The 20,565-nt window shown below is 38.9% G+C and overlaps 3 protein-coding genes across 5 annotated transcripts; 1 reads left to right on the top strand and 2 right to left on the bottom strand.

Annotated features, from left to right (window-relative positions):
• The first annotated feature begins 52 nt into the window (after positions 1–52).
• Positions 53–5,106, top strand: ccdc157 (coiled-coil domain containing 157). Of its 3 annotated transcripts, XM_087795085.1 has the most exons (11): positions 53–302; positions 367–517; positions 1,201–1,317; positions 1,396–1,726; positions 1,863–1,931; positions 1,997–2,166; positions 2,280–2,456; positions 2,521–2,689; positions 3,263–3,402; positions 3,474–3,547; positions 4,833–5,106. In XM_087795085.1, the coding sequence occupies exons 1-11, from the start codon at positions 55–57 to the stop codon at positions 5,038–5,040; spliced, it is 1,854 nt and encodes a 617-aa protein (XP_087651211.1). In that variant the 5' UTR covers positions 53–54; the 3' UTR covers positions 5,041–5,106. The 3 variants fall into 3 exon arrangements, with proteins under 3 accessions (XP_087651211.1, XP_087651204.1, XP_087651196.1); XM_087795078.1 differs by having other exon boundaries at positions 1,201–1,726; positions 3,263–3,396; XM_087795070.1 differs by having other exon boundaries at positions 1,201–1,726.
• A 767-nt stretch (positions 5,107–5,873) lies between these two features.
• On the bottom strand, positions 5,874–14,907 carry slc7a4 (solute carrier family 7 member 4). Its single transcript, XM_087795033.1, has 5 exons — positions 14,849–14,907; positions 12,496–13,553; positions 10,403–11,103; positions 9,794–9,902; positions 5,874–7,585 (listed from the first exon to the last, which is right to left on the bottom strand). Exons 2-5 carry the CDS (start codon positions 13,475–13,477, stop codon positions 7,374–7,376), a joined length of 2,004 nt encoding a protein of 667 aa, XP_087651159.1. The 5' UTR covers positions 13,478–13,553; positions 14,849–14,907; the 3' UTR covers positions 5,874–7,373.
• Positions 14,908–16,209: 1,302 nt separating this feature from the next.
• Positions 16,210–19,946, bottom strand: dgcr6 (DiGeorge syndrome critical region gene 6). Its single transcript, XM_087804469.1, has 5 exons — positions 19,710–19,946; positions 19,479–19,639; positions 18,279–18,379; positions 18,053–18,193; positions 16,210–17,003 (listed from the first exon to the last, which is right to left on the bottom strand). Exons 1-5 carry the CDS (start codon positions 19,811–19,813, stop codon positions 16,926–16,928), a joined length of 585 nt encoding a protein of 194 aa, XP_087660595.1. The 5' UTR covers positions 19,814–19,946; the 3' UTR covers positions 16,210–16,925.
• Positions 19,947–20,565: the final 619 nt, after the last annotated feature.

Raw genomic sequence — 20,565 nt, 5'->3', positions numbered from 1 at the left:
AATAGCTGTTGTCTTTCAAAGAGAAACACCGAATAAACAGATTATCACGCGAATATGACGCAGTTTCTGGGACGCCAGGACTGTATCGACAGCCTCCGCCGAGATCTTATCGACCTCCAAGGAGCGATTGTGGACGTTTTTACCAAAACCGGTGCTGTTCACGTTTCCTCCTGGAAGTTCCCGGACAAGCTCTCGTGTAACCTGGACATGGTGGCTCTCCTGGGTCAGTACGACTATGTGGAGGGAGAAGAGGTCTTCAACCAACACGCCCACATTGTCCTGTTGGAGCTGGTTATTGACAGGTAGAGCGTCTTGCGAAACAGAAATCGACGCCCTTCATGATAATGATTTTATTTTTAAAAACAGGTTGTTACTTCTTCTGCAAAGCTTTGACGCTTTTGTTGATCCAAATGAAGACAACCAGCCTAAAAAGACCACCGAGAAGAAAGAATGCTTGTCCATTGGACTTGTTGTCATCAAGTATTGGGCTCATTTAGTTCAATTCTCCCAAGAAAAGGTAGGATTTGCTATTTTATAATGTATTGTTTTTTAAATCGCTAATTTATACGCAAGTTCAATAATAAAAGCCAAATACTGTTTTGTTTTACATTTTTATTAATGATTGATTATTGATTAAATGGCAGTTTCTCTGATTTTATTTTAATGTATTGTGTTTTATTAATTTATTTTTTCGTTTAATTTTATTCATATTATTTCATTTTTATATTTTGCAATGCCACCACCACAAATTCCTGCGTCGTGTTTATAACAATAGCAATAAATGTTTTCCAACTAATACTAATATAGCTACTTTGAATTATTTAAGAATATGTTTTGTTTTTATTATAATAAAAACTAAATGAATTTGCCATTTTGTTTCCAATACTGTCATTTCTTCTACACACCTTTAGACACATCCTTAGTATGTATTCTTTTTAGATTTGCCTTATTTTTTATAATACAATTATACAAATAATACAATTATAATAATGATATAATAAATAATATAATTATAGAAAGTATATATTGTTTTATATAACATTAATTATATTTTATTGATATAGGAAATTGAAATCTAAGATGTAAGGGCATCCATTTCTAGTTGACAAACCATTTATTATATTTAAAAAGGGATTTTTCTGACAAAACTTGTGTCTTTTGTTAGTGACTTACTGTATATGCATCTTTTTCACTCCAAAGCTCAAGATTCAAGAATTGGACTCATCCAACTCCACCAACCCCGACAACCCATGTTCCGCTGATGTCAGTTGCCAGACAACAGAAATACCTCTTAGTCCCTGCAATGCCTGCATTGAAGTTCAGTCCGTTCTGAGACAGACCGGTGAGGCTCTGGTGGGACTGTTTGTGGCTGAAGGTTTGCCCTCCTCCATGCAGCCGCTGCTGGACGCATCAGAGGACGGTCTGGATCCGGGTCAGATGACGGACGATGATGTGGCGCAGTGGGCAGGCGAGCAGCTCAGAGACCTGCGACGTCTGGGCAAACACACCAGAGAAGTGAGGGAGACGGTCCAGCCGCTGAAGAAAAGACTCATGGCAGCAGAATCGGAGACGGATAAATTCAGATTAGACAGTGAGAGAGTAAAGAAACAGCTGAAGACAGAAGAGGAGAAGTATAAGAACAGAATTGAAACATTTGAAAAGACACTGAAGTCGGTGAAAGAGAAGGAAGAAAAGATGCTTGAAGAACAAAAGCAGCTGAGGGAAGGTAAAATATAAATCTTTTTTGTTTCCATTTTTTGCCAAATATATCTATGTCTCTCAGACGTTACAGCTGGTGTTCCTCAGGGCTCAATTCTAGGACCCCTTTTTAACTATTTATCCATGACTTTTTATGATAATAGAAATAGCCTCTCTGGAGAAAAGCAACTCAACACTGGAAGAAAAACTTTCTCTCCATAAACAAGTACATGGTAAGACTAGATACACGTCATTTGATTTCAAAATAGTTATGTGGATTATTAATGATTTCCATCAGCGACTGAACAGGCGGCCTGGCAAGAGAAAGTAAAGATTTTGCAGGAGGAGGAGAAGTTGTGTGTTAAACTGCGGGACAAAATCGTGAATTTAGAGAGTCAGCTCTCGGAGCTGCAACTGCTGTACGACAGAGAAAAGGCCAAATACCAAAGTGCATGTCGTCAACAAGAGGTAAGGCTTCATTGTAACGATGTATACCTGAACCTAAAGCTGCAACAAATGATCGATTTATATCCTAATATATCTTGTTACAACTGCACTTTCTGTCATGCATGGCGGTGCAGTCCATGCAGGTGAAGCAGAAGTCTCTGCTGGAGCACGTGGACACTCTGGACGTGGAGTGCGAGGAGCTCCAGAGACAGGTGGGACTGAAGGACGAGGCTGAGATGGAGCTTTATTCTCAGCTGCAGCAGATGTCACGAGAACGAGAACGTGTTCAGGCTGAGCTCACGCCACAGAAGGTATTTTCGGAAAAACCTTGATCTCTCAGATCAGATGATTGTTAAAATGTGTTGTTTTTCTCAGGATCTTTGTGCACGACTACACATGGATAAGAAAAGACTGGAAGCAGATGTTGAGAGTTTGAAGAAGAGTGTGGATGATCTGCAGGAACTTGTTCAGTCGCTGAGGGAGAGGGAGAGACTGTTGGTGGCTTTTCCTGAGCTCAGTCCCCTGACCCTGGACCAACCACAGAGTGAGCAACTTAATCATGTCAGTCTTGTGCAGTGCATATGTTTAACCAGCAGTATACAGTTTTGAGTAAGGGACTCAGACGATCTAAATCTCAAATGATGGAACATCATTTATGTAGAAATAACTGATTGAATTCTGATTTATTCAATTGTGTCAGTTATACAGAATGTACATAATGTCCTTATGCTGTTATTTTAATTAACTTTTTTTTAAACAAACCAGGTCCAGCACAATGAATCTAAATATAAACTGAATGAATCTTAAATAAAAACTTTCTGATCTTCGTGTTGAAAGTGATAATTAAAAATTCAGAAATTCAGGAAAATAATAAGTAAAGGTTATTTTCCCTTCCGCATTTTTTTTGTTAATGTTCAGTATTAATTGAAATAATGTACATTAACATTCATTTAAAATTTGAAAACTCAATCCATGATGCTTATTTATCTTTTTAATTGCATTTGTAATACATGTCTTTCATGGTACAGAGAGTTTGTGGACACCTTGCATGGTTAAAAGCTTAAAACTAACAAATCCAAATGATTGATTTCCTATATGCGTTGATCTTCTGCACCAGGCACAGGAAATGTGCTTCTGGATATGGAGCAACAATATCAGTCTAACTCCATCCGGATCAAAGTTCTGGAGCGGGAGAACGCGACCCTTCATACCAGTCTGGTCAAACTGAAGGAAAGAGCCCAACGTGTGGAGGTGAAGGTCAACTATTCACATTATAATCCAGGTCATTAAATTGAGATTAACTTTTTTTTTGTTCATCTTTATATCAGAACACATCTCAACCGTTCCCATCCAGCACATCCCCGGCTCATTACCACATGTCAGAAACACGAACCAGTTCATCGTAAGTATTTGGATTGAATCTTAATTGCATTGAAATTCTATTTATACGGAGGAAGCTTTACGCTTAGTTGAGATATTCACTGGTGAAATGATTCCTAATGCAAGGTGAACTGCTGTGAGTGATAAAAGGAAAAGTGTAGGCTGAGAACCAACACTTGATCAGGGTTTTAAGAAGCCTTCTCTGAGGTAGGCTTCTTCATTTACTAAGGGAAAGTACATTTGAGGGATTCATAGTCTTAAGGAGGTCAGAAGAAGAAATAAAACACCACTCAGGTTGTTCTCTGAGTAAGATGAACTCTCTCGGAAGATGTGGTGACAAAGCACGAGCTTTACTTTCAAGAAGGTTTACGGGTGTAATGGTATATTCTCTAGAAGTTATCTACTAGAAATGGTGTACTTGGTAGTTGTATTGAGGAAACACAGTAAGTTAAATACAGTATACCTACAGAAAGATGACTCTAAGGAGGAAGTTGTACACTTATTGAGGTTGACTGAGTAGCGAGTGCCCAATATATCATTCTGAAGAAGGTTCAATGAAAAAGATGAAATCTAAAGAGTTCAGTTTCTGGGCCTGTCGCTGTCCTATTCCGTGTTTTTTTATTTAAAATATACATTAATACATATATACAATAAATGTCATTTACACCAGCCACCGCTTTCAATGCCCTTGTTGAATGATATCACAGCTTCATTACCTCGACTGCTTACAAAGAGTTGTCATAGGTCATGTCCCTCCCCTCCATAAAGGTTACTTCCTTCTGTTTGGATAATATATGTACATGTTTAAAGGGGCCTGTTACACCCAGAATACTGGAAATGAATGGTTCTGGAAGTCACTTGAGAGCTGCACGAGAGATATTTTAAGGAAGGTGCATAACAAGGGAGCCATATTTATCAGGCAGAGAGCCATATAACATGATATGTGTACACAAAGGGTGTACAAACACAAGTATTTGAATCCAAAGTCAGTGTGAGGTGGGAACAGGTGTTCTTGATAGCAGTGCACTGGATGGTCCCGACTACTACATAGGAAACAAAGTCTGTCTTTACGTCACATATATAAAAAGAAACCATCAAAAATGTATGCTTAGAAAGTTACCCTGTTAGAAGGAATATAGGTTTAAAAAATGTTTTTGGTGGTAAAAAAGTAGAAAGCCCGAGAACCTTTACCTTCAGTAAGTATACATTGGAGGGCAGCCATGATCTGAGGAAGACATACGGTACACACATATGGTACACACATATGGTACACACTCAACTTTTCATGCTTTACCCTCGTCCCTCAGACGGAGCGGCAGTGAAGCAGGGTCCAGTGACCTGGAGTACTGCAGATGGTCTGACGACCACACACCGACCGCTGCTGCTTCTCCTCCCTCCGTGAAGATTCACTTTCAAACTCTGGAGCTCAAACCTGACGCCCCTAAAGCTTCGACTAGAACACACAGACTCGCCCACTCTGCTCCATCGAGAGTCTTCAGACAGAGGAGGAAGTGAAGGTTCACCTTCAACGGAGTCGAACTATATTCTGGAATTGTCACTGTAAAGTTGTAAAATATGCTTTTAAATGCTTTTGAAAGCCGATAAATGTGCAGAGTCGAAATGTAAATAATGAAATTTTGTTTTAATTTATGTTTAAAATGTAGATTGTCATGTTTCATGTTTGCACTTCTGTACCGAAATAAATTCCCAATTGGTGGAACCCTTAACTAACAATGGCAATAAGTAGGTAAGTAAGCAAATGTTATTTCTTAAGCGCCTTTCTAGACCAGGGTCACAAAGTGCTTTAACAAACAAAAACAATATACACCTTAAATACATTCTTAAAAGGCCAAGACACACACAAAAACAGGAACCCTAGAAAATCAGGGAATTGCCTGCACGAATAAGAATGTCTTAAGATGTTTCTTGAAGGAGTCTAAGCGAGTTCTTAGACCGGTGTCCCTCAAATAGACTCAAGGATAAAGACCACAAACTTGAACCCAGATAATAAATAAAAGGAAATAGGTGCGAAAAAGCTGAAAATATTGTGGTAAATACAGTTAATCAGCATAAAAAAAACATCAAGTGCTATTTTCACTAAGACAATTCTTAAGTCTCTATGTGAAGAAACTGCTGATTCAGGATTTCGTCTTGGTCGAAGACTAGCTGTGACCCAAAGGTTAATCCTTAAAGCAGATCAGACATTTCGTTGTGTCTTCAACCGTGTCATTTGATTTAACGCCATTCCTGACACTGTTATGACCATCCTGACCACCCTTTGACACACACACACACACAAATTAAGAAAAAAATAGTTTTTGTAAATGCTGCTTAAAACATTTATTTATTACATATTTGCAATCAATACGGACATATGGTACGATAACAGAAGGATCAAGATTGTAATGTGCAAGGTAAGAGGTAAGAAATAGGCTGATATCATAAATCTGTGCTTGGACGAGACAGAGATAGAAGTGAGAAAAGGTCTTACAAAAGCACGACTGCGACAACACCTGGCCTCCACGTCAGAAGCAGAAGAATGACACGTTGAAAATACTGTGCAAAGTTGTACAAAACATCTTGTGACAACCTTACATTCTCGCAGGTGGGTGTGTTTTTGGTAAATAATTTGTTTTTCTTATAAAAAAACGGTGAAATAAAATCCGGTGAATTCATCGATTAAGGCCATTGGTTTTTCATTTGTAACATGCAAAATAGATTGAAGCGCCAGAGATGTTTTAAGATCAAAGCGTACATTTTAACCACGTATGACGGCTTCACTCGCATGTGCCCGCTCTCTAATCCAGGTCAAACTACAGGCTGCTGCAAATCTGCAGGGATTAGAAGCATTGTGAGTGAGACAAAGCAACCGCTCCGAACTATGTCAATAGGTTTGTGCCGTTCATATCCATATGAGGAAATAGATCACAAGCTAATTTATGACTAGCAAAAAGAGACTGTGCTTTGCTGCTTTATGTCTGGGGCGAGAGAGGGTTACATTAATAAATATTTAAAACAGAAGTTTCATTACAAATCTTTTATTTTAAAAATACTTTTGCTAAAATGGTCAGAAAATTATTTTTTGTAGTGCCTAGATAACCTATAGAAATCCCCTTCACGGCTCATAGTAGCAATCCCACAATGCATTTCAGCTCTAATGAAACATTTTTAAGGTCAAAATTAAATGTATTGTGCTTGCGCCTGTTTTTCTTGTTTTTGTTTTGTGTTGATAAATTTAAAAAAACAATAAGCTTTAGCAACAAAACAGTTTTCTTTTATGTCAATCATCAACTAATCTTCATAAACTACTTAAGTGATTTTTATTACTTTTTAAATAATGATTCAGAATCACTGGAATGTTATTTAAATCACCTGATAAAAAAGTTGATTTCAAATAAAATAAAACTAAATTTATAAGGAAAACAAACTGAAGTTTATTGAATTAGATTGAATTCACTGAAGACTCTGGTCAGGGCAGTGAGTACGAAAACACAAGGTTCACGTCAGAGGAGTCTTGCTTCTCCTGAGGTTTTTCCAGGGACACAGCTGGTCACTTTAGTTCATTGGTCAGATTCAAAATATGTGCTCAACGTAACGAAAGTAATGTTTGTCACAACAAAAAGCACCATACATAGTACACACGTGGCAAGGTTTGCGAGCTGGTCTTTAGAGGACGTGACTGTCTAACAGGTGCAGGTGTGATAAAGCTCTCTATAGGACATTCGAGTATTACATGACAGATATGCAGAGACGGCGTGCAGAGACACCCGGGAGGTTCGGTCACACACCGGCCGGAGCGAGAGAATAGTGGAGGACAGTTCAGCGGTGACGGTGGTGGAGCCGCCGCATCATCTGGTCTCCACGTCTGAGGCGGTGGCTGTCGGGGGGTTTCCGTCGGGACACGAGGGGTCGGTCTGACCCTCCGGCTGGACGGGCTGGACCGTCTCCACCAGGCTGCCGCTGGGCAGCACCACGTAGCGAGCCGCCATGTCTTGGGGTTGCAGTTCTCGCAGGCCTTCTTTACTGTGCCACATGCCGTAGCCGAAATACACGACCAGACCTGAGGAGGAACACACGGGACTAAAGCCAACTTTCACATCACAATGACACTGTCAACTATATGGGACACAAAAAGTAGTTTTTTCAACAATTTTCTTTTGCATCGTTAAGATTTAATTGCCCTTTTTTATCTTAGACGTCGTGTCTAGACTGACATCTAGTGACGATGTCACACCAACATCTAGTTGTGATCAGATTAAAAAAATATTTTTTACAAATATGTGTTTGTTCCGTTAAAGGATTAAGAGCACTTTCTTACACACACAATATATATAAATTAAAGAGGATTCATTATAGGGTCATCATATCTCCTCATTTCTAATACGTTCATGGTCAGACCAGGAAGTGGACAAAAGTATAGAAAATACTCACATTTTCAAAATGTATAGTATATTGTTGTTGATGTAAATATTTAGTGTTAGAAATGGCGATACATTTTGGATTTATATTTTATATATATAAAGTATTTCGGATTTACATAAATATTTCAGGTAAATTTGCACTCTCTAAAATGTGAGAAGTATTTAGTAAGTCATGAAAACATATAGAGCTGCTAAATTCTATTTTTTACATGTAGCACCTCAGCAACAACTACATAAATACTTTATGATATAAATTATGATATGATTACAATTGAGTGTTGCTGTGATTGTTTAAGCATCAAGGTTTGTCACCGTGCGTCATAAATCCCGGAAGTCTCCACCTCCAAGGAACTTGTTGTATAAACAAAGCAGGGTGTGATTACAGCTGGCTTCAGGACACTCGTAACCTCTCGTTTGCTGAGATTTCAGACAATGGAGAACTTTATAAAGTAATAAGTTCAAAACAAATATAAAGATGAGAGACTTACTGCATCTTGGAGAGGAAGAATTCAACATTTAATACATGTGAGTGAGAGAGTTTTAAAATCAGGAGTTTAAAATCAGTTTCTCTTTAACTAATGTTGTTCTATAACAAATACATTTACACTTTAATAAACCTCCTTTCTAGAACCCTGAGCTCAGATATTTGGCTAAAACACTGCTTGTTTTGGCTAAGAAATGATGAACCACCGGTTTGGCCGGGCAGAGTCGAGCCATGTCTTCCTCTTCCTCGCGATTACACTTGATTGTTTTAGATTCCACATGTGCCAACTGTTGATTTGTGGGAGTGGTTCACTCAAACTTCCTGCTGTATATGTATAAACTTCATGTACTAAAGGAGATGGCCGATGAGTGACAGGTGCAGGACAGCACATGGATAGTTAAATATTCTTTAAATCTGAAATCTCTTGTCTAAACGTTTAGCTGGACTCAAAATGGATCTTCTATCAGCCTGTTCCTTTCAGCAGAGAGAATAAATCAAAGAAAGAGAGGAGGGAGGGCAGAAATTCTTGAAGCCCATCAGGGTGTGCTAGTCCATGAGTTTGCATCTTGTTAACATGCTGAGAGCTGACAGTCGTGTTTAAAGGGCTTACTGGTCCAACAACGCCTTAAGCTAATCATGTCGCTTCAATGATCCCCCCCGCTCAAACTGGTACAAGCTTAGTTTTTCTTTATAACCATTTATTAATAAATCTGGAAAAAAAAGACACAATTGTGATCCTTAAAAAGATACACAACCTATAAATAGGGATTATTCTTGAATAACATTTATTTAATAATGGAATAAAACATGTATAAAGTCAATATTGTTTTTAAATTAAATGCTTCTTTGAGTGATTATATTTTTATGTTGCATGCTAGAATAAAATAAAAATAGAAAAACAAGGAATAGTTTAGTCTGGACAGATATAAATCACAATAAATAATTGTGAGATTAATACCAAAAGAATCATGATATAAATAAGAAACAAATGTGGGTAACATGCCTTATTTTTGTTTTCTTTTTCAATATTTCAGTATATATTTATTGTACTTCTCCTTGTTTTAACATAACTTTTAAAACATTTTTCCCATTCTTTTTATCTCAATCTTACCCTAAACCTTCTTTTGATTATTTATTTTAAAATGAATCATATGTAAACATTGACCGCCTTATTTAACAATTCATTATTTAAATTTTATTTTATGATAATAGATTAAATTAACATTGTCGTGCCAGGTCATGCACCTAACCGTTTACACAGGGATTATGAAGAGCTGTCCTATCCTATTCTTAAATATGAGGATTAACAAAGAAACAAAAAACATTACGTGATGTCTGCAAACGTGTCAAAGTGTTTTCTTACCGATAGCGATCCAAACGGCGAAACGAATCCAAGTTAAATAGCTGAGTTTGAGCATCAGGAACACGTTTATAAGGATGCTGGCAGCTGGAGTCAAAGGAACCAGAGGAACCTGAATAAAAAGTTTCTAAAATTAGAAAATATATACTGACTGATGTTGACAGTACTTTGGGAGCTATATGTGTTTAGTCTTTTAAGTACCATTCATGCATTGATACATTTAAGATGTTCAGTCTATATCTCATATCTAAGTTTTAATGATAGACGAATCTAACCAATTGTTCCGATACGACATCAACACATTTAATACAATTACATGCATTACGGAAACAGATCATAGAACAAAACATGTCCAAGACAGTACTAGTATAAGCTAGAAAAGCAGCATGTTTTTAGCTTCTCTAGCTAGTTCTGTTACTTTATTCATCGCCAATTAACCAAATCGTAACTTAGACCATTTCCAACCAATCCTATCCTTTATTTACAAAAATTGCCTTTCTTTTCCCAATTCCAGATCAATCACTATGCAAAATATCATAGTGGGAAGTAGTATCAAAGTATCGTCCACTCTCTGATTAAAATAAATGTTTTTTAAATTCCTTGTCAACTCACCTGGAATGTCTTGGTTTTGGTTTGCGGTTCATGAACCCAAATGAGAGCCAAACTGATGACAAAAGCGGAGGTGAAAATAACCAGCAGGATTGAGAAGCTCCAGACTGGCAGGTGCAGATTAGGGGTCCCGAATTCCACGACAGAACAGAGGGACACGGAGCTGACGATAACAACCATCACACAGATGGCCACCACCTCCCCCGGCTCGGAGTCGCCCAGCATCCGGCCCAGGTACGGCTCCCACCGAGCCCTCAGCTGCCCGACTCCCCGCCGCTCCTTTATCTTCTGCCGCTCCACCAGCTGGAGTTTGTCGGAGAACGACTCGTACTGCTTCACCTCCTCTCCGTCCCCGCTGATGGTCTGGGACTCGGAGCTCGTGGTGGAGGACTCGCCGGGAGGGTGGGGGGACGTGGCCGACTTGGAGGTGGTCTTCTCCGGCTGGAAGCGCAGCACGATGACGCTGGCCGCCACGAAGGTGTACGCCAGCAGAGTACCGATGGACAGGAACTGGACCAGCGCCTCCAGGTCGAAGATGAGCGCCAGGATCGACATCAGGAACCCGAACACCAGGATAGCATTGACCGGGACTTTGGTTAGAGGGTTGACACGAGCGAAGATGGAGAAGAACAAGCCGTCCTCGGCCATGGCGTACACGATCCGAGGAAGCGAGAAGAGGTTGGCCAGCAGCACGGTGTTCATGGCTGAAACACACACAGAGGCGTGAAGATATTAGTCTCTACAACTATGAGGTTTGTACACAAGACAAGGTGGTTTAGTTATTTTATGTTAGCAAATGTTTGAGGACTCAGGAACACAAGAGCAGATTGGCAAGAACTTTCAACAAGATCATGGTTTGAATCCTGGTTAGGAAATGCTTTTTTAATTTCTTTGTTGTGAGGCAAATCTGCAGTGTTTTGATAAGTGGAATTGGCTCCTTGGCAGAGGTATGCGCTGCCTCAGTGCTTATCACATCATCTTTTACAATTACCAATAAACACAGAAAATTATGTCGTTAGTCCAGTCAATGTGAAACTAGAATATATATATATTTTTGTTAATAAGAAATAATCTTCTTTATAGTTATTATTATCAGGTTCCATTCAAAGAGTGACACAGTTATAGATAAGTAAGTAAGTAAGTAAGTAATTTGTATTTATATAGCGCTTTTCCAGACTAGGGTCACAAAGCGCTAAGTGACCAATACATTACAAAACACATTTAAATAATCAATAAAGAGATTATTTCTGGGATGAACGTCTGAGATCCATTATATGTTCATTAGATTTTTCTTTCTTTTAGTTTACATTTACTTTGATACATTCATATAATTTGTTGGAAAATCTATATATTTTAACCAGCGTGTTATCTCAGGGTCAAAGTGACCCAAAGGCCAGAAAACAAATGTGATTTTTCTGATTCTTTGTGTTGCTTCTGGGGTTAAGGTAAACAACTTCCCTGGTTCCAGAAATACATATGCAGTGGTGGAGGTCGTTCACCTTGAAAATGTGTCACACAAAAACAATCATAAACGCTCAGCAAAACATTAAGACCTTATATAGGTTTTGGAACGATCTTCCTCTCTCTTTGCGCTTCATGGATCTACTGACTCCTTTAAGAAACATCTTAAGACCTTTTTATTTGTTCAGGCTTTTACTTGATTTTCTGGAACTCCTGTTGTGTTCAGTTTTATCTTGACCTTTAATGTATATGCTTTATTGAATAATGTTTTGGTTGTTTAAGCGCTTTGTGACCCTGGTCTGGAAAAGCGCTATATAAATACAAATTACTCACTTACTTATATTGAGTAGATATTGTTGAACTTTTTGAAAACTTGATCAACAGTGTGGGTCAATACAGTGTTGCACAGTTTGGCGATATATGTGCCAAAAACAAGTAAGAGTTTTTAAATTGTATGTATTTTTAAATGTGTATTGCTTTTGATTGTTCAAACGCTTTGTGACCCTGGTCTAGAAAGATGCTTTACAAACTATTACTAACTTACTCTCTTCCTCCTAAACGTAACAAAACACCAGGGTGGTCATAAAGTTAAGGCTTCTGAGCATCAATCTCAATGACAATCGATTGATACTCACCACAGATAGAACCAATCGCCACAATAATTCCAGCCCAACTGTAACCCCGGCGGAAGAAGGCGTCCGACAGAGCCGAGTTGGGGTCCAGTGTGTGCCAGGGGACTATCAGGGTGAGCACGGTGGAGACCAGGATGTAGGCGGTAGCTGCCAGCGCCAGAGAGATGGCCGTGGCGATGGGAATGGCCTTCTGAGGGTTCTTGGCCTCCTCACTGGAAGAGGCGATGACATCGAAGCCCACGAACGCGTAGAAACACGTGGCGGATCCGGCGAGAATTCCCGACAATCCGAAAGGAGCGAACCCTCCTTCTTTCTTGCTCCAGTTGACCGGCTCCGCCAGGATGAATCCAAAGATGAGGATGAAGGCGATGACGGCCAAACTGACGACGGAGAAGATGTGGTTGAGGTACGAAGAGACTTGGACTCCGAAGGAAATGAAGAAGGAAGCGAGGATGAGGATTCCCGCGGCCAGAAAGTCAGGGTAATGAGCCAGGATCGGAACATCCCATCGCATGATGTGCGTTTCTGTAAAGTTCTGGATGGCGTGATTGAAAATGGAGTCCAGGTAGCCGCTCCACGCCCGCGCCACAGCAGCCCCGCCGATCATGTTCTCCAACACCACGTTCCATCCGATCAGAAAGGCCCAAATCTCTCCCATAGATACATATGTAAACATGTAGGCGGATCCTGTTTTGGGGATTCTCGCCCCAAACTCCGCATAACAAAAGGCGGCCAGCAGGGAAGCGAAGCCGGCTAAGAGGTAGGATATGATGACGGCGGGTCCGGCGATGTCTTTCGCGACAGTTCCCGTCAGGACGTAGAGCCCGGAGCCCACCATGCCCCCGACCCCCAGCAGGGTCAGGTCCAGAGTGGACAGACAGCGTTTCAGGGACGTGGCCATCATGTCGTCGTCCAGCGTCTTCAGACGGTTCACTTTCTGGCAAAAGCGCACGGCCGGCGCCAGGCCTCTGGGACAGGTCGCCATGGCTACGGATCTTGTTGGGCCGGAGGGCAGGATGACGCTTTTGTCGGTCACACCATTATCTTCCCACTTAGCTGACCTTTAAGACAAACGATAAATTAGAAATGTCATTCAGTTTTGTGGTGTTGTCAACTTCAGAGGAGATGAATCAAGAGTCAGAACACAAGGAATTGAAAGTAGAGTAAGAAATAAATCAACATATATTATCATTTTTATTTAAATGAATATTAATAATATTAATTATTTTTGTTAAAACCATTTTCTGCAAGCAAACATTTTTAGTGTATTTGCGTTCAACACTTTTCTTCTTTAATTTAGTAAAAAAAATTCAGATATAAGTAAGTAAGTAAGTTAATAATTTGTATTTGTATAGCACTTTTCCAGACCAGGGTCACAAAGCGCTTAAACAATCAGAACAATACACAATAAAATATATACTTTAAAGCTCAAGATAATAATGAGAACAACACAGGAGTTCCACGAAAACAATAGTAAATCTCTAAATTATATATATACATATTTAAATAAAATGTAACAAAATATTTTAGAATTTGAAACTGACACTTGACCCTCCTTTTTATTTCATCACGTGTTTGATGTAGGATATTTTAATACCGATTAAGACCTTAAAATGTCATTCAGTTTTGTGGTGTTGTGGAGATGACTCAAGAGTCAGAACACCAGGAATTAAAAGCAGAGTAAGAAATAAATCAACATATATTATCATTTTTATTTAAATTAATATTAATAATATTACATTTTTTTGTTAAAACCATCTTCTTCAAGCAAACATTTTTAGTGCGTTCAACACTTTACTTCTTTTATAAAATGTTTTTCCTTTTTTACGAACTAATACTAACAGATTTTCTTGTTCTACTATGATCCTGAATATATATATATTTATATATAAACCTTTCAAACAATAAAATATTCCTCTCGCAGGTCGCTCCGATCATTTAATGGACCGTATGGTTGTCCAGCAAACAAGGCACTCACTCATCCAGAACCAGGATCATGTTACAGACAAACAGACTCAGATATGAAACCAGACTGTTGACACCGGAACCTCCGACTCCAGCCCTTCCATGGTCGCTCCTTCCTTACGTAACGCTTTAGTCCACGGTACCAGCGGAACAACGCCTGCCCGAGCGCAACTTTAAACTGTCATAAATATGACATAAAATAACGTTCGCTCGGCGTGTTGTGTGTGATGTAAAGTGACTCAGAGGATGTTGAATAATTGATATCAAAGATGGAGACGCTGAGAGGAGCGTTAATGCGTGAGGTGTTCACGGTGCACCGTCTGTCCCACCTTTCATCGCTCACGTTTACCGGAGGAGCAACAAAAATATATCATTTTTATTTGTCAATTACCTGAAGCTTTAAAGATGTCCTGGACAGTGTTGGTCAGCGGGCTTGGATCTGCGACCGAGACCGGTGTGCATCGTCTGGTGATGATGGAGCAGAAGCTGCGTCGTGGAATAAAGCGACGCGCTCAGGAGCAGCTTCTTAAAGAGACAGTACCACTATTTCTGCTGCTGCAGGGGGGGCGGGGGAGGAGGAGGAAGAGGAGGAGGAGGAGGAGGAGGAAGTGCAGGAGGAAGAGGAGGAGGAGGAGGAAGTGCAGGAGGAGGAGGAGGAGGAGGAGAAGGAGGAGGAAAAGGAGGAGGAGGAAAAGGAGGAGGAGGAAGAGGAGGAGGAGGAGGAAGAGGAGAAGGAGGAGGAAAAGGAGGAGGAGGAAGAGGAGGAGGAGGAGGAGGAGGAGGAGGAGGAGGAGGAGGAAAAGGAGGAGAAGGAAGAGGAAAAGGAGGAGAAGGAAGAGGAAAAGGAGGAGGAGGAAAGGAGGAGGAGGAGGAGGAGGAGGAGGAGGAGGAGGAGGAGGAGGAGGAGGAGGAGGAGGAGGAGGAGGAGGAGGAGGAGGAGGAGGAGGAGGACCACTTCCCAGACCTGCGACATACTGGAGCCAGTCTGAGGGGAACACTGACGTGTGTGTCCTCTGTGTAATTCTAGTTAATCTGACAACCTTAGTAACTAGTTAACACTATTATTAGGGTTGCAAGTTAAATTATTATTCTAATTTCATTTGAGATTACGTTTAAGATTAGCTCGACAATCAACCTATATTGGAAAAAAACATAACAAAACAAACACAAACTATAAAAACCTTCTGCCAAAATTTTTAGTTTAACATCAAATACGACTTTTTAATTTAGTAAAAAAAAGGAATTTTGAAAAAATTCAGATATAAGTAAGTAAGTTGGAAATTTATATAGCGCTTTTCCAGACCAGGGTCACAAAGCGCTTAAACAATCAGAACAATACAACATAAAATATATACTTTAAAGGTCAAGATAATACTGAGAACAACACAGGAGTTCCACGAAAACAATAGTAAATCTCTAAATTATATACATATATATACATATTTAAATAAAATGTTAGAAAATATTTTAGAATTTTAAACTGACAGTTGACTCTCTTCTTTAATCACGTGTTTGATGTAGGATATTTTAATACCGATTAAGACCTTATTTTTAGATTAATCAATTAATCACACCTTTTAAAACTCTTTCAGGATCACTGTGAACCTTAATAACTGATGTGTGAAAGGAACTATTTATTCTACGTATCATTTTAAGTAAGTAAGTAAGTAGTTTATATATGTAAAGCGACTTTTGCAGACCATGGTCACAAAGCTTTTAAACAACAGAACAATACACAGTTAAAATGTGGACCTTTTATTTTATGCGCCAAAAGGTTGAATAAGAGCCATCCTTTAACATAAAAAAAGAGACATCAAATAATTGTTCATAATAACATTTGATCACTGTAATATTCCTTTAATTTGAAAAACTTGCTGCCTTAATCAACATGAAATAAATGCAAATTTTCAAAAAAGCAATATTACAAAATAATAAAAGATGATCATGTCGTAGAATGTTGTGAATCTTGATGCATAAAGAATAAAAAAATTAAATATTACATTCATATAAAAAAACAAACAAAACAAAACATTAACTTCCAAGAGAGCTTCACAAGGTTCTTCATTCATCCTGAGTTTTATGCTTCAGAAGTCAAGGACAAGACATACGTCCAAAAACATGCGACTCTCATCTGCTTAATTGACAAAAATTCAGACAGAGAAGAAGCCATTTGTTAGCGCTAAGAGCTTTCATGTGACGCTGCTCCTCCCGCCTTCCTGACTCCTCGCGAACACACAGAGTGCGAAAGGTTAGCGTTGGATTAATTAGCAGACTGACAGGTTTAATCACTGATCTACTAGCGTCCTAATCTTCTCCTGGTCTGGATCCTGCTTTTCTGGTCCAAGTGACGCTCCCTCCCGCTGAACTTTTCTGGATGTACAATCCAACGGCAAACAACCAGAAGTTCATGTCCGTGTTCAAAGTGAAGAGGGTCGTTGATTTTTATATATAAATTGATCTTCTTTCTCTCAGGAGGTTCCGAACTGTGTCTCCTTCTGCTGAAGCTTCAGGATCAATTCAAGCAAGTTCATCTGCATCGTCAGCTCCTGTTGAAGATCAATAAGTTAGGAAACATAAAGAATAAACTACACTAGCTCCCCATGTGCTTAGTTTGCTAACGATTTCTTGTCTAGTGAAGCAAAAACTGTTCATTAAGGCGTCCCAGCTGACCGCTCCACTTAATACACTCAACATAAAAAATAAACATGTGCACCATTTACTTTCAAGATTACCCAAATGTATCATTGTCACTGTACAAATGAGTATTTTTGCCTTTTATTTTTACTCTATATGGTGGTATGAAAAGGTGTTTTTGCCTCCCTGATGTCTCGTTCTTTGGCACGTTTGTCACACTTAAATCTTTCAGATTACCTCAAAAAATGTAAACATTATTCAAAAACAGCACTAGTGAACACAATAGGTTGATTTATGTACATATGTATTTTTCCGTAATTTTTTTAAATTTGTTTTATTATTTACTTTGCATTCATCTGTTCCTATCTTAGATTAGCTATTCCACCAAACTGACATGTTTGTCCGCAGAAGACAAAAAAGTGATTTCAGGACATGTTGGTTATGGGACAAAGAACAGATGATTAAATTAGATTAAATTAGATTAGATTAGACTTCATTGATTCCACAGCGGGGAAATTTCACACGTGCAGATGTTGTTACAGATTAAAGAAAATGTATTTTGCAAGCTATTTTCCTTCCCTGATGTCCCATTGCACTTGCTGCTATCAAGGGTATTTCAAATGCTAATAAAAAGTTACCAATATTGTAGATAAAATAAATAAAGAACCAAAATAATAGGTAGAAGAAATGCTCATTATGGGAGTAGGCCCTGCATTCTCTACAGTGCTTTTCTTGTCAATGCTGAATATCAACCATTTATTAACACACCACTTCATTTCAGAAATGCAGCGACGAAAAATCCAGTTTCTAATTATAGTATTTCTTGTTTTTGTCACCGCAAATATTATGGACTATGGATTATGGAAATAAACTTGAAAATGATCCTTCTAAATAAGCGATATGACTCCTTGTTAGAATGATTGACTCCCTCCCCTGCTCTAGAAACACGACTGTAGTAGACCTGTGGATTGGTGGTAACGTAGAATCCTGGGACGCCAGCTTTCTCTAGTGTGTTCTGCTGATCCACCACCTTCTGGTCAATCTCCACCACAATCTTCCGATCCATCATTCTCTGCTCCTCTCGCACGCGCATTTCCAGAGCCTGGTGGCAGCCAAACAAAACTGAGTGAACAACAGCGAGGATCAATTGGACCAGGAAGTGGGATGTGGTGGGTGGGTTTTCTCACCTCTAGCTCTGCCTGTTGATTCGACTTGAGAAGTGCAAGGTTGTGAGATTTGCACGACTGTAGGGATTCCTTGTGTCGCCGTGTAAGCTCCTGCTTCAGCGCTTAACAAAGACAAAACATATTCATTCGATTATTTTTTTTACATGTTTTTAGTCATAAATACCATAAAACAACTTCATCATAATCCAGTGACATTTTTTCTTCTTTTAGGTTTACAATCAAAACATCAAACACAGTCACACACAGTAGTTTTCTTTTACTTTTCAGCGATTACACAGTCAGTTTTTTTGCAGTGTACATATACTATATTTAAAAACCAGCTGATGTACCTGCCATCACCCTGGGGTTTTAATAAGATATAAAAACCATCAAAGTACATGGCCATGTAAATAAAAATATTTGATTGTCCCTTTAACATGCCTGCATGGACTTAAAAGGATGGAAGTAAGTAAGTAATTTTTATTTGTATAGCGCTTTTACAGACCAGGCTCACGAAGAGCTTAAACAATCAAAACAATATTCAATAAAATATATACTTTAAAGGTCAAGATAAAACTGAGAACACAACAGGAGTTCCAGAAAATCAAGGAAAAGCCTGAACAAATAAAAACATCTTAAGATGTTTCTTAAAAGAGTCAGTAGATCCATCAAACACAGAGGGAGAAGAATATCGTTCCAAAGCTTAGGAGCAACAGCCTGGAAGGATTTCTCTCCTCTGGTCCTGAACCGTGTGTTCAGGAACCATCAGTAGATTCTGATCCACAGACCTCAGAGCCCGAGCTGGGGTGTAAGGCTGAATCAGATCAGTGATGTAAGGAGGTGCCTGACCATGAATAGATCTGAACCAGAATTTTAAAGTTGATCCTGAAAGAAACTGGAAGCCAGTGAAGAGTTTTAAGGATCGGAGAAATGTGAGCTAAGTGCTAAAAGAAAAGACAAACAGGTTGGAGGACCTGCGACTTTTGAAAGGCTGTAACTTGTTTAATATTTAACAAAAGAGCTCAAATTGAGTTTAATGAATGGGGCGATTGAGGCCAAACACAAACCTTAAATCCTGTTTAATAAAGCTAAATTCAGTTCAATTTTTTTTAGACGTTGCAACAGTTTTGTAGTAAAGGATACTTGGTTTCATTTGTAGATTTTTTTTTTAACATGCACTCAACATAATTATGACAATACGAGTTATGTGGTTATTGGTACCCTGGTGTTCACAGTGCAGCTTCTGCCGCTGGTTGTACAGATTCTTCTCCGTCAGATGTTGAATATCCAGGAGCCCCTGAACGATCTCATAGATGGTCCCATCGATGAGGGCCAGCGCCAGGTCGCTGAGCGTGCTGTAGGACAGTCTCTGCTGGAAGGAGCTGGACAGAAAGTCATCATTATTATTGCAAACACACAAATACTAAAGCTGTCACAGACTGTACATATTACCTGGGTAAATCTTTGACTAACGTCTGCAGCTCCGACAACAAGAAGTAATGTTTCTCCTGTTGTTTAGCAGAGTCAATGCAAATAACTCCAGGAAATCCGTCCATTTTACGTGACGAGTAAATAATAGTTTTAGAAAAAGACAATCGGGAAAAAATCGAAAGGTAAGTTATATATTTCAATTTCAGTCAATGGAAATTGGTAGTGATTGTATTTATTTACAATTGTAGTTCCGGTTAGTCCTTCAGGACCCCGATGGGCTGTCCAGCCAGATGCCTGTTCATAATCCTTTAATTTAGTAGCGAGGCACTCACGGGACACTGGATGGCGCTGTTTAATAGAAAGACGGAAGATTTTTTAAGTTAGTCGTTCAACTCACCGTTTCAAATTTAAGTAAGTAAATTACATTTGTTAGTCGAATTTCATCTTGTCAGTTGTTGGATTATACTACGGCAGACGATTTATCTTCGTCTAATTTTTTAATTCCGACTTGTGTTTCCCGCTAATAATTTCGGACATTAAAAAAACATAAAAACTATAATAATAAAACATTTTAAATATATTTAATAACCGGTAAAGAGACACATTTTAGGTTCTTGTTTTTGTTGTTGCATTGCATTCGCTTGCTTTTGATACATCCCCGGTAAAATATGCTTTGGAATACATTTAATTTAATATTTTATTTTCCATTAATTCATTTTTTAAGCACAAACATTTATAGCTATACTTTGCCGGTACATTTAAAAAAAACGGTGCCTTAGAAATGCCCTTTTCTATTCGAGTGTTTTTACTGAAATCTGAGTCATGTGTCTAACTGTAAATGTGAAAGCGATAGCCTTCACTCTGAAATAATAAATAT

Source organism: Callionymus lyra, chromosome 1, assembly GCF_982586985.1.
Source record: "Callionymus lyra chromosome 1, fCalLyr1.hap1.1, whole genome shotgun sequence".
In the NCBI taxonomy this organism is placed as follows: Eukaryota; Metazoa; Chordata; class Actinopteri; order Syngnathiformes; family Callionymidae; genus Callionymus; species Callionymus lyra.
Note: the sequence above shows the minus strand (reverse complement) of the source record. Positions and strands in the feature narration are given on the sequence as shown.

Excerpts from the sequence above, each read along its gene's own strand:
- ccdc157 (XM_087795070.1), top strand. The coding sequence starts at position 55 with ATGACGCAGTTTCTGGGACGCCAGGACTGTATCGACAGCCTCCGCCGA. Across the intron at positions 303-366 it reads TTGGAGCTGGTTATTGACAG|GTTGTTACTTCTTCTGCAAA; the intron begins GTAGAGCGTCTT and ends TTTTAAAAACAG. Across the intron at positions 518-1,200 it reads TTCAATTCTCCCAAGAAAAG|CTCAAGATTCAAGAATTGGA; the intron begins GTAGGATTTGCT and ends TTCACTCCAAAG.
- slc7a4 (XM_087795033.1), bottom strand. The coding sequence starts at position 13,477 with ATGGCGACCTGTCCCAGAGGCCTGGCGCCGGCCGTGCGCTTTTGCCAG. Across the intron at positions 11,104-12,495 it reads GGCGATTGGTTCTATCTGTG|CCATGAACACCGTGCTGCTG; the intron begins GTGAGTATCAAT and ends TGTGTGTTTCAG. Across the intron at positions 9,903-10,402 it reads CCAAAACCAAGACATTCCAG|GTTCCTCTGGTTCCTTTGAC; the intron begins GTGAGTTGACAA and ends CTTTTTATTCAG.
- dgcr6 (XM_087804469.1), bottom strand. The coding sequence starts at position 19,813 with ATGGACGGATTTCCTGGAGTTATTTGCATTGACTCTGCTAAACAACAG. Across the intron at positions 18,194-18,278 it reads ATCAACAGGCAGAGCTAGAG|GCTCTGGAAATGCGCGTGCG; the intron begins GTGAGAAAACCC and ends GGCTGCCACCAG. Across the intron at positions 17,004-18,052 it reads ACGTTACCACCAATCCACAG|GAGCTGACGATGCAGATGAA; the intron begins GTCTACTACAGT and ends GATCTTCAACAG.